Source organism: Catharus ustulatus, chromosome 4 (genome assembly GCF_009819885.2).
Source record: "Catharus ustulatus isolate bCatUst1 chromosome 4, bCatUst1.pri.v2, whole genome shotgun sequence".
NCBI lineage: Eukaryota > Metazoa > Chordata > Aves > Passeriformes > Turdidae > Catharus > Catharus ustulatus.
This window is the reverse complement of record NC_046224.1, coordinates 1,210,452-1,223,335: the sequence shown is the minus strand read 5'-3', so window position 1 is coordinate 1,223,335 and position 12,884 is coordinate 1,210,452. Positions and strand designations below refer to the sequence as shown.

Below are 12,884 nucleotides of genomic sequence, written 5' to 3'. Positions count from 1 at the left end.
TATTTTGAACAAAAGCAGATTTTAAAAGGTTTTAAAAGGTTTAATGCCATATCCATGAACAAGGCCTTGGACAAACTCCATGAAATAAACACTCCCAGGTTAATTAATTATTGAAGCAATTAGCACAAATCCTGCCATAACAAACACTTTGTTTATTTAGGGCCCCACATGAACACACAATGCTTTGACCCTCATGCAACACAGCTTTATCCAAGAGCAGTGCTCATTATTTAATTTAAATATTAAGTTATTAAACTGATAGAAAGTTTACAGCTCAAATATTCTCTTCATCCTGAAATTTAGAATTCCCACCTGGGAATCCTCACACCCAAGGGCTCTGAACCAGAATTCCCAACTGGGAAATCCTCACACCAAGGACTCAACCAGAATTCCAGCTGGGAATGTTCACCCCAAGGGCTCTGAACCAGAATTCCCAACTGGAAATGCTCACCCCAAGGGCTCTGAACCAGAATTCCAGCTGGGAATCCTCACACCAAGGGCTCTGAACCAGAATTCCCAACTGGGAAATCCTCACACCAAGGGCTCTGAACCAGAATTCCAGCTGGGAATGTTCACACCAAAGGCTCTGAACCAGAATTCCCAACTGGGAATGTTCACACCAAGGGCTCTGAACCAGAATTCCAGCTGGGAATGTTCACCCCAAGGGCTCTGAACCAGAATTCCAGCTGGGAATCCTCACACCAAGGGCTCTGAACCAGAATTCCCAGCTGGGAATGTTCACCCCAAGGGCTCTGAACCAGAATTCCCGGCTGGGAATCCTCACACCAAGGGCTCTGAACCAGAATTCCCAGCTGGGAATGTTCACACCAAGGGCTCTGAACCAGAATTCCCAGCTGGGAATGTTCACCCCAAGGGCTCTGAACCAGAATTCCAGCTGGGAATCCTCACACCAAGGGCTCTGAACCAGAATTCCCAACTGGGAATGTTCACCCCAAGGGCTCTGAACCAGAATTCCCGGCTGGGAATCCTCACACCAAGGGCTCTGAACCAGAATTCCCAGCTGGGAATGTTCACACCAAGGGCTCTGAACCAGAATTCCCAGCTGGGAATGTTCACCCCAAGGGCTCTGAACCAGAATTCCAGCTGGGAATCCTCACACCAAGGGCTCTGAACCAGAATTCCCAGCTGGGAATCCTCACCCTAAGGGCTGTGAACCAGAATTCCCAGCTGGGAATGTTCACACCAAGGGCTCTGAACCAGAATTCCCAACTGGGAATGTTCACCCCAAGGGCTCTGAACCAGAATTCCAGCTGGGAATCCTCACACCAAGGGCTCTGAACCAGAATTCCCAACTGGGAAATCCTCACACCAAGGGCTCTGAACCAGAATTCCAGCTGGGAATGTTCACACCAAAGGCTCTGAACCAGAATTCCCAACTGGGAATGTTCACACCAAGGGCTCTGAACCAGAATTCCAGCTGGGAATGTTCACCCCAAGGGCTCTGAACCAGAATTCCAGCTGGGAATCCTCACACCAAGGGCTCTGAACCAGAATTCCCAACTGGGAATGTTCACCCCAAGGGCTCTGAACCAGAATTCCCGGCTGGGAATCCTCACACCAAGGGCTCTGAACCAGAATTCCCAGCTGGGAATCCTCACCCTAAGGGCTGTGAACCAGAATTCCCAGCTGGGAATGTTCACCCCAAGGGCTCTGAACCAGAATTCCCAACTGGGAATGTTCACCCCAAGGGCTCTGAACCAGAATTCCCGGCTGGGAATGTTCACACCAAGGGCTCTGAACCAGAATTCCCAGCTGGGAATGTTCACCCCAAGGGCTCTGAACCAGAATTCCCAACTGGGAATGTTCACCCCAAGGGCTCTGAACCAACGAGGCACAGCCTGGGAAGTGCAGCAGGGATGGAATTCCAGCTGGGAATGCTCACCCCAAGGTCTCTGAGCTCACTCTGGAACCTTCTCCATGGCCCCTGCCAGCCCTTCACAGTCTCAGCACACCCTCCAAGAGCTCTCTGCCAGGCACACCGACACTTGCTCTCTCTGAACATTTTAAATCATTTCCCCCCCAGCTGTGCCCAAACCCCCAAACCCACCCCCAGCCGAGCCCGGGGCCCGGGGCTGTCACTGGCAGTGCAGCAGCTCCTCCCAGCGAATGGGCTGAGCGAACACCTCCCGCTCCAGCCACAGCTCGTACGAGTAGTGGAAGTCGTGGGGCAGCTCCAGGCGCTGGCCCAGCACGCTCTGCAGGCAGTTGTCCACCGGGGCGAACTCCGACTCCTGCGCCTTGTCGTACCTGCGGCTGTTGAAGGCTTCGATGTTGGCTCTGAGCGTGCACTCCTCTGCCTGGAAATCCCAGGGCCTGGCGTCGATATCTGCAGGGAGGGAGGAGGAACAGCTGGGTAGTGCAGGAGCACTGCTCTGACCTCACTGTGAATTCATTCATTAACACCTGGATAGTGCAGGAGCACTGCTCTGACCTCACTGTGAATTCATTCATTAACACCTGGACAGTGCAGGAGCACTGCTCTGACCTCACTGTGAATTCATTCATTAACAGCTGGATAGTGCAGGAGCACTGCTCTGACCTCACTGTGAATTCATTCATTAACACCTGGATAGTGCAGGAGCACTGCTCTGATCTCACTGCGAGTTCATTCATTAACATCTGGATAGTGCAGGAGCACTGCTCTGATCTCACTGCGAGTTCATTCATTAACATCTGGATAGTGCAGGAGCACTGCTCTGATCTCACTGCGAGTTCATTCATTAACATCTGGGTAGTGCAGGAGCACTGCTGTGATCTCAGTCACTCCTCACAGGCTGCAAGTTCATTCATTTAACCACAGTCACTCCTAGTTATTATTATTATAGTTATTATTGTTATTATTCATGTTATTCTTATTATTGTTATACTTGGATAGTGCAGGAGCACTGCTCTGATCTCCTCACAGGCTCAAGTTCTTTCATTAACCACTCACTCCTAGTTATTATTATTATTGTTATTATTGTTGTTATTGTTATTATTGTTATACCTGGATAGTGCAGAAGCACTGCTCTGATCCCCTCACAGGCTGCAAGTTCATTCATTAACCACAGTCACTCCTAGTTATTGTTATTATTATTATTATTGTTATTATTCTTATTATTCTTATTATTGTTATACTTGGATAGTGCAGGAGCACTGCTCTGACCTCGCTGCGAGTTCATTCATTAACCACTCACTCCTAGTTATTATTGTTATTATTATTATTTTTGTTATTATTGTTATACCTGGATAGCTCAGGAGCACTGCTCTGACCTCACTCACTCCTCACAGGCTGCAAGTTCATTCATTAACCACTCATTCCTAGTTATTATTATTATTATTATTGTTATTATTGTTATTAATGGATAGTGCAGAGGCACTGCTCTGATCTCCTCACAGGCTCAAGTTCATTCATTAACCACTCACTCCTAGTTATTATTATTATTATTATTATTATTATTATTATTATTATTATTATTATTATTATTATTATTAATGTTATTATTGTTATACCTGGATAGTGCAGGAGCACTGCTCTGATCTCCTCACAGGCTGCAAGTTCATTCATTAACCACAGTCACTCCTAGTCATCATCATTATTATTATTATTATTGCTATTATTATTATTATTCCCAACCAAATCCATTTATGTGTGCATTTGCATTTAAGATATCCCATAAAAATGGCATTATTCCTGCTTGAAGGGCTCTCTGGAATTACCCAGCTTTTTTCAGACCCCACCACTTTGACTGAACATCTCCCCTGACCACTGAAGCAGGGATCAAGATTTCAAACATTTAAAACCTGGAGAGTTTATTATGAGCTCTTAACCCCAAATTTTCTTAAAAATTGGGCAAATGCAGCTATGAATGGTATTGAAAAGCTGCAATAACCATGACACTATCTCATATTACCCAAACAGGTATCCTGAAAAAATCCCAGTATTTTCAAAGCTGGCTTTCATGAGCTCTAAATCTGATGGTGCAGGATGGTGCCATAAAACTTCTGAAAAAATCCCCAATTTTAGAGGTTTTAGGGCAAACCAAGTGAAGTTGTGTTTTGCTTCAGTTTGGTTTTATTTGGTTAATGCATTAATAAATGTTACAGTTTAGATTTGTTAATTTTAATATACTTATTTTTTGTTGTGAGATAGAATTAAGAGTAAAAGCAAGGCAGGCTTAAAACTTAAAAGGGTGTAAAGGAAAAAAAAAAAGCTTTATTAACAACACAAAGAAAATAATAAATTCAGGATAAAACCTTTGGACTACCCCTCCTCCCCCCTTTCACACTTTGTTAACAACATACAGAAACAGTTCAGTTAGTTTCTAACTTAAATAATCTTTTTTAGTTTACTTTAGAGAGAGAAGAATCTTGTTTGGTTATAGGGTTTTTTCAACAAGAAAAAACCAGTTCTTTTGTGGCTTTACTTTTCACTGACTCCTATTTCCACAGCTCTTTCAAACTGTGTTTATGAGCTATGTTAAACTTATGGGTTATTTACTTTTAAGAATGAATGGTTTCAAAGCAAAATTTCTTTTAATTTCTTTTCTTTTTTTGGTTATACTTCATTCTCAGAACAGAGATTTTTATGGGTTATGCTTCATTCTCAGGACAGAGATCCTCTTTTTTTGGGTGTATTTCATTCTCAGAACAGAGATTTTTTTTTTTGTTATACTTCATTCTCAGGACACAGATCCTCTTTTTTTGGGTGTATTTCATTCTCAGAACAGAGATTTTTTTTTTGTTATACCTCATTCTTAGGACAGAGATTTTTTTTTGGTTATACTTCATTCTCAGAACAGAGATTTTTTTTTTGGTTATACCTCATTCTCAGGACAAAGATTTTTTTGGTTATACTTCATTCTCAGGACACAGATCCTCTTTTTTTTGGGGGGGTAAAGGATCTTTCAAACACTTAAACCCTCCATAGTTCCATAGGAATTTTTACTGTAACACATTCTGTACCTTACAAAAGGATTTTTAATTAACCTCCACGCTGTTTCTTTATTTTCTTTCTGTTTAGAACTTGCCCAGGGCAGGGGCTGAGGCAGGACTCACCGTTCCCATAGGCCCAGTCGTCGTTCATGCGGTGCCGCACCTTCTGGTAGATGGCAGACATGGTCTTCATGTTGCTCTTCCTCCACTGCCTCCCCAGGTACTTGGTCTGGATTTTCAGCAGCTTGAGCACGTAGAGCTGCATCATGGCCTGCTTCACCTTCAGGGCACGCTTCAGGATCGGGGCTGACTTAAACACCACCAGCATCTGCCAGGAAAGGAGCGGTGAGTGATGGAGAGCGCTCAGGGCAGCCCCAGCAACGCTGGCTCTGCTGCCTGGGGCACCAGCACCGGGTCTGGAACAGCACAGAGCTCAGAGGGGAGAACAGCAGTGTCCAACACTCTCTGCACGGGGCTGGAGGCTCACACAAATACAGTAATTTAATGATTATAAGCTGCACCTGATTATAAACTGCATGTTACAATACAGGGTGTGATCAAAGGTGTCTGTTCTGTCACCATCTGTTGAGGGTGGGGCAGTGATCCTGATCTCTGTGGGAGATATTCTGCTAATGGGCATCCATTGAAACCAGCTGGGGCAGTGTTCTTTATGTCATGGGATATCTCCTGTTCATGGCCATGGTTTATAAACCAGCTGGGGCAGTGTTCTTTATCTCCTGGGATATCTCCTGTTCATGGCCATGGTTTATAAACCAGCTGGGGCAGTGTTCTTTATCTCATGGGATATCTCCTATTCATGGCCATGGTTTATAAACCAGCTGGGGCAGTGTTCTTTATCTCATGGGATATCTCCTGTTCATGGCCATGGTTTATAAACCAGCTGGGGCAGTGTTCTTTATCTCATGGGATATCTCCTGTTCATGGCCATGGTTTATAAACCAGCTGGGGCAGTGTTCTTTATCTCATGGGATATCTCCTGTTCATGGCCATGGTTTATAAACCAGCTGGGGCAGTGTTCTTTATCTTTTCACAACCCATCCTTCCTCCAGCCAGTCATTTTCTGCTCATGGCCATTGAGTCCCACTGTGGCACTGATAAAATTACTGCATCCCATTGGGAGTTGCTCCAGCCAGGGGGAAGAGCCCAACATTTCTTACCAAGATAAAAACAGAGGTTTTGGGACACTAAGGGAGCCCCTTTCTCCACTGGACTCCAGAGGAAAACCGGATTTCTCCACATCCCCACTGGAGCTTTAGAGGGAAACTGCACCTTGTACAGGAGCACTGCTCCAACTGAGCCACATCTGTCACTGCAGGAGGATGCAGCCACCATGGGATGGGACTGCTGCCAACACCCTGCCTGACGGGTGTCAGGCTGTACTCTGACTGTGTCAGGGTTTGGGGTTTGTTCTTTGTAGTGCTGTATTTCTATTTTAATTTCCCTAGTAAAGAACTGTTATTCCTAATTCCCATATCTTTGCCTGAGAGCCCCTTGATTTCAAAATTACAATAATTTGGAGGGAGGGGGTTTCCATTCTCCATTTCAAAGAGAAGCTCCTGCCTTTCTCAGCACACACCTGTCCTCCAAACTAAAACAGCAACTTTTCCTTCTTTGTCCATGTATAAACCACACCTGATTATGAGCAGCACTTCGGGTTTGGACCAAAATGGTGCAGCTTATAATGGTGAAATTACTTTAATGTTATCTGCAGGAGAAAAAGGATTTCTGCATTTGAGGCAGGGAATGGGGGAGCTCCAGCACTTCCAGAGGAAGCCCTGAGCACAAGGCCAGGCTGACCCTGCTGTGCAGAGCCAGGGATGTGCTCCAGGTGAAATGCTGGCGAGGGGACACCCCCTTACCATCGTCCTCGAGTGCTTCCACTTGGTCAGCTTGTTGAGGATCCTCAGCAAGTTGATGCAGGAGAACAAATTCCTCCAGCAGAACTGGTTGTTGTCTCCAGCTTCCTGCAAGGGCAGAAGTGCAGCCCTGACCACAGAGTTCATCAGCATCACCACAGAGATGGCCTTGGGCAGAAATCTTTGTTTTTGTTGTCTGCACAAGTCTTACTTGTGAGGGAGGACAAGCAGCAGAGCTGCCTCCTCACTTGGGTTATCATCAGTAGATTCTGAAACACTCCAATTTTAGTCTACTCTTAATTTAGAATAACAGCTAATAATGGGATAAATCACACTGTTCCACCATGGGAAATGGATTTTGTGGTAGATTTGTATTCCTTGTTTACAGCAGCAAATTGCAGCCTGGTGATCACCCCTGCTTTTGGTAACTATATAAATTAATTCATGTTTAGAGCACACATTACAGACCAGTGAAAGGAAATCACAAATCCACACAGGATGACAAACAGCAACGTTTGTATCAAGGGGACCAGACCTTTCTGTACCAAAAATCCCCTCCAGCCTAAGTGCTGCTGAGACATTGTTTTAAATCTTAGGTAACTGCAAACACCCTCAGGTGTGGATGGATTTATTTTCACCAGTCTGATTTTCAGGGAGGGTCTTTCCATCAGATTTATGGAAGGAGGGCCCAGGCTGAACAGACTTTAATTCCCCTTTTAAAGGGTGCATTAATCCCTGTGCAGACCCCTCTGGAAAGGAGAGGGGAGATGGGGACTGGCCAGGATTTATTCTCACAAAAGGGTGGGTGAATCCCCCACCATCCACCCACTCCTGACTCACACTGGGATTCTCCTTGGGATTCCCCAGACACACATCACAGTGCTCAACCCACTGAGAGCACAATCATCTGTTACATTCCATAAATGTGTTAGGCTGGGATGTTAAAACCACTCATCAGAGTGGTAACAAAAAGCTAAAACAACACATGAAGTGCTGGCTGAAAAAATATAAATACATTCACAAATGTGCACCTCGAGTACCAGGGTGTGTCTAATTCCCATTAAATCCTTATTTCCATGGGTATCTCCCCACAGATGAACCCTCATGGTAAAATTCAAGTTGGTTTCTGCACATTTTCTAATTAAATTGCTCTCCCTTGAGCATAACATCCATGTCTGCTGGAGAAAAGTGAAAAGTGCTGTCCTTGAATGTGACAGCTCTCAAACTGTCAAGACCCTACTGGGAATATTTTCCCTAAAAACGTTCAGTTTTCTCCTAGAAAGGCTGACTGTGAGGATTAGCAGCAGCCAGGGAGCCCTCAGTGATGTGTCACTAGATGTCCCCATCGGGCCAGGAGAGGATGGAGTCAGCCCTGTGAACCTGGGGAAAATATTTCTGATTATTTTGACTTTTACACATCTAAGGAAAAACAACACAGGCCTCAGATTGCAGCAGCACCATGAGATCATCCCTGCCCAGAATCCTTTTTTATGATTTAGGCTCTCCCTTCCCTGTCCATTATTAAATGTTTTAGGCTCTCCATTCCCTGTCCATTATTTAATGATTTAGGCTCTCCATTCCCAGTCCATTATTTAATGATTTAGGATCTCCATTCCCTGTCCATTATTTCATGATTTAGGCTCTCCATTCCCAGTCCATTATTTCATGATTTAGGCTCTCCATTCCCTGTCCATTATTTCCTGTTAACCCCAAAGCTTTTCCCTGTGCTGTCCAAGTCCAGCCTGCCCTGCACTTGAATTATTGCAGTTCTGAACCTGCCAGCATTGTTATCCCACCATGCTCTGGAATACTTGAGGCTCCTCTCCACAGGGAATTTGGTTCATTCCTTAATTCCTTCATTCCTTTCTGTCTCAGAAAACAGAAGTGCTCAGAGCAATTGAAAGCTGGGAGGTAACAGCCTCTGGGTAAATTCTCTTTCAAAGCAGAATTTAGAGTCTTGTCTTGACAGAAAAAGGGGAAAAAGCCTCAAAATCTGACATCAGGAAGAATTCCTTATGGAAAGGGTGCTCAGGGATTGGAACTGCACAGAGGTTTGGATTTCCCATCCCTAGGGGTGTCCCAGGAATTCCTGGATGTGGACTCAGGGCTCTGGGCTGGGGACAAGGTGGTGGTTGATCAAAGATTGGACTTGATGACCTTGGAGGTCTTTTCCAGCCACAATGATCTTGGAATTCAGTGATTCTACTCTGTCAAAGGGAAAACCCTAAGCCCAACTATTTTTATGGGGTGCCCAAAACCAGCAGTGACTCTTCCCCACGTCCCCACTGCTCACAGTGACTCAGAATAGTGACAGGAGGAATTTTCAAGTGTGGAGGGGGGAAAAAAATAATCTAATTTTGGAAAAATTAGAAATTTGGAAAAATCTAATTTTGGGGGTTCACAGAAAAAAAAAGACAGAATAGAAAACCCAAATCCTTCCTCATGCTGGAAGGATTTGAGGAATCCTGGCCACAAAAACCCTTTGTGTGCTGCTTACCAAACTTTCTGCTGTGAGCTCAGGCAAGTCACACACTGTGCAGTGTGGATAATCCAGGACAGAGATGCTGCAGAAAACAGAAAAGAAGAAATCAGGAACCAACTCACATGAGAGAAATTTCTAAGATGATCTAAATGATCATGCCCAGCAATCTGTAACATTTTTCCTGCTCTGTGCCTGGAAATGCAACAAGTACAGTAATTTCACCATTATAAGCTGCACCATTTTGATTAAAATTTTGGTCTGAACCCAAAGTGTGGCTTATAATCAGGTGTGGGTTATATATGGACAAAGAATGAAAAGTTGCTGTTTTAGTTTGGAGGACAGGTGTCTGCTGAGAAAGGCAGGAGCTTCTCTTTGAAATGGAGAATAGAAACCCCCTCCCTCCAAATTATTGTAATTTTGAAATTCAGGCAAAGATATGGGAATTAGGAATAACAGTTCTTTACTAGGGAAATTAAAATAGAAATACAGCACTACAAAGAACAAACCCCAAACCCTGACACAGTCAGAGTACAGCCTGACACCCGTCAGGCAGGGTGTTGGCAGCAGTCCCATCCCATGGTGGCTGCATCCTCCTGCAGTGACAGATGTGGCTCAGCTGGAGCAGTGCTCCTGTACAAGGTGCAGTTTCCCTCTAAAGCTCCAGTGGGGATGTGGAGAAATCCGGTTTTCCTCTGGAGTCCAGTGGAGAAAGGGGCTCCCTTAGTGTCCCAAAACCTCTGTTTTTATCTTGGTAAGAAATGTTGGGCTCTTCCCCCTGGCTGGAGCAACTCCCAATGGGATGCAGTAATTTTATCAGTGCCACAGTGGGACTCAATGGCCATGAGCAGAAAATGACTGGCTGGAGGAAGGATGGGTTGTGAAAAGATAAAGAACTCTGCCCCAGCTGGTTTATAAACCATGGCCATGAACAGGAGATATCCCATGAGATAAAGAACACTGCCCCAGCTGGTTTATAAACCATGGCCATGAACAGGAGATATCCCATGAGATAAAGAACACTGCCCCAGCTGGTTTATAAACCATGGCCATGAACAGGAGATATCCCATGAGATAAAGAACAATGCCCCAGCTGGTTTCAATGGATGCCCATTAGCAGAATATCTCCCACAGAGATCAGGATCACTGCCCCACCCTCAACAGATGGTGATAGAACAGATTCCTTTGATCACACTCTGTATTGTAACATGCAGTTTATAATCATGAAATTACTGTAATTAGGGTGGGGAACAATCCCATCTCCAGCACAGACAGCATCCAAATGGGATCCCAGCCTCAGCCCTGCCTTAATGGAGCACATCAAAGCCTCCTGGCTCCACAGCTCCATCCTGAGTGCATTAATCAGGACTCAGAGGATTTGGATCCATTAAGACAGGACAGATGAGTTATTCATATGCATATTTAAAAAGGGGGGAAAAGAGTAAACAAAATAGATCTGAGGTTTCAAAGGTTGGCAGCAAGAAAATTCATGGTGAGTGGATTCAGACTATCAGGTTTTCCAAAGCCTCCAGGCCTGTGGAATGTGTAAAAGTAGTCAATGAAATGCACCCAAAACTGGAATTTACATCTCAGAGCATCCAGCTGCACATCCCACCTCAGTCCAGGTGCACATCCTGCCTGTGAAACCTCCATCCCAGGGCAGGGGAGGGAGCTGAGTGCTCCTGGGAGATGTTTCCTCCTCCACTCAAAACACAGGACCAAAAGTGGAAATATTTATAGCAGGAGGATCAACATGTTACTTCTTATTTTTTCATGTGTGCCTCCTCACACAGACACAGCCATAACCGTGCAGGAGACACACAGCCTACACATGCAGCTGAACAGCAGCAAAAAGAGCATCAAAAAGGAAGAAAAAGGATTTTTTTATCATTCTAACATCCCTGTGGGGCTCCTCTCCAAACAGAGCAATCCTGCCCTGGTGAGCTGTGAAAGAGCTGTGCTGTCTCAGGTCTTTAATCCATGGTGGTCCAGCCAGTGCCCTGCTCAAAACAGGGCTGGTGACAAGAATGGAAAACTTGAAGGAGCCAGGAAAGCTGAATTAGAGCTATGAAAACTGGGAAAGACCTGGAAAGACCAGGTCTTGGTGTTGGCAACTGTCTTGGGTTACAATACATTGTGATCAAAGGTTTCTGTTCTGTCACCATCTGTTGAGGGTGGGGCAGTGATCCTGATCTCTGTGGGAGATATTCTGCTAATGGGCATCCATTGAAACCAGCTGGGGCAGTGTTCTTTATCTCATGGGATATCTCCTGTTCATGGCCATGGTTTATAAACCAGCTGGGGCAGTGTTCTTTATCTCATGGGATATCTCCTGTTCATGGCCATGGTTTATAAACCAGCTGGGGCAGTGTTCTTTATCTCATGGGATATCTCCTGTTCATGGCCATGGTTTATAAACCAGCTGGGGCAGTGTTCTTTATCTCATGGGATATCTCCTGTTCATGGCCATGGTTTATAAACCAGCTGGGGCAGTGTTCTTTATCTCATGGGATATCTCCTGTTCATGGCCATGGTTTATAAACCAGCTGGGGCAGTGTTCTTTATCTCATGGGATATCTCCTGTTCATGGCCATGGTTTATAAACCAGCTGGGGCAGTGTTCTTTATCTTTTCACAACCCATCCTTCCTCCAGCCAGTCATTTTCTGCTCATGGCCATTGAGTCCCACTGTGGCACTGATAAAATTACTGCATCCCATTGGGAGTTGCTCCAGCCAGGGGGAAGAGCCCAACATTTCTTACCAAGATAAAAACAGAGGGTTTGGGACACAAAGGGAGCCCCTTTCTCCACTGGACTCCAGAGGAAAACCGGATTTCTCCACATCCCCACTGGAGCTTTAGAGGGAAACTGCACCTTGTACAGGTGCCAAGGGCAGCTCAGCAAACCTGGGATCAGGTGTGACCCCATGCCCAGCCTTCCCACTACTAAAAAAAAAAATCCAGGTAGGGAAATCTGGAATGCTGGAAATGTGCAGGATAAAATCCTGCAAGTTGGATTTGGGGAGGTGAGGCTTTTTCCTGTAACTCCAGTGTCCTGAGAAGATAATTTGCTTTAAAAATAGAATTTTACAGGAAAACTATTAGTAAAAAAAATCCTATTTGACCAACCTCATGTAGCAGAAATATCTGAAGCACCCAAATCTGCATCACAAATCAGACACAGTTCTAGGTGTGTTTGGGATTCAATCCCAACAGAGATTTGGGAGCAAACTGGGATCCAAGTGATTCCTTCAGCAATTTCTGGTTGGAACAAGGTCTTGGAGCTTTATTACAATCACCAGCAGTGGAATATTTATTCCAAACAAGGTTTATTTCAACCACCAGCAGTGGAATATTGATTCCAACCAGGTTTATTCCAACCAGGTTTATGTGTATTCTTGTGCCCTGGCTGCTCAGTCAACAGCCTCTAAGCAGAATCCTGGTTTGGATGAAGGGAATTCTTGTCCACACCTCAGCAGTGGGAAATCTCCTTCAGTGCTGTGATTTCCTGTCCCTCAGGAGGTGCCACAGCCATTCCCAGTTTTTAGGAACAGCAGGATGAGTTTAAGCAGCTCAGCAGAGCTGTGCAAAGATA

At 45.0% G+C, this 12,884-nt stretch overlaps 1 protein-coding gene across 1 annotated transcript; it reads right to left on the bottom strand.

The window, feature by feature from the left end:
* Nucleotides 1–1,829: 1,829 nt before the first annotated feature.
* Nucleotides 1,830–11,094, bottom strand: LOC116995155 (striatin-interacting proteins 2-like). Its single transcript, XM_033057548.1, has 5 exons — nt 11,081–11,094; nt 9,310–9,376; nt 6,816–6,920; nt 5,059–5,263; nt 1,830–2,347 (listed from the first exon to the last, which is right to left on the bottom strand). The coding sequence occupies exons 1-5, from the start codon at nt 11,092–11,094 to the stop codon at nt 2,097–2,099; spliced, it is 642 nt and encodes a 213-aa protein (XP_032913439.1). The 3' UTR covers nt 1,830–2,096.
* Nucleotides 11,095–12,884: the final 1,790 nt, after the last annotated feature.

What these genes read in the sequence shown, in the direction of transcription:
- LOC116995155 (XM_033057548.1), bottom strand. An exon ending in AGCTCACAGCAGAAAGTTTG is followed by an intron (nt 6,921 to 9,309) that starts GTAAGCAGCACA and finishes CTGCCCTTGCAG; the next exon opens with GAAGCTGGAGACAACAACCA. An exon ending in CGACTGGGCCTATGGGAACG is followed by an intron (nt 2,348 to 5,058) that starts GTGAGTCCTGCC and finishes CCCTCCCTGCAG; the next exon opens with ATATCGACGCCAGGCCCTGG.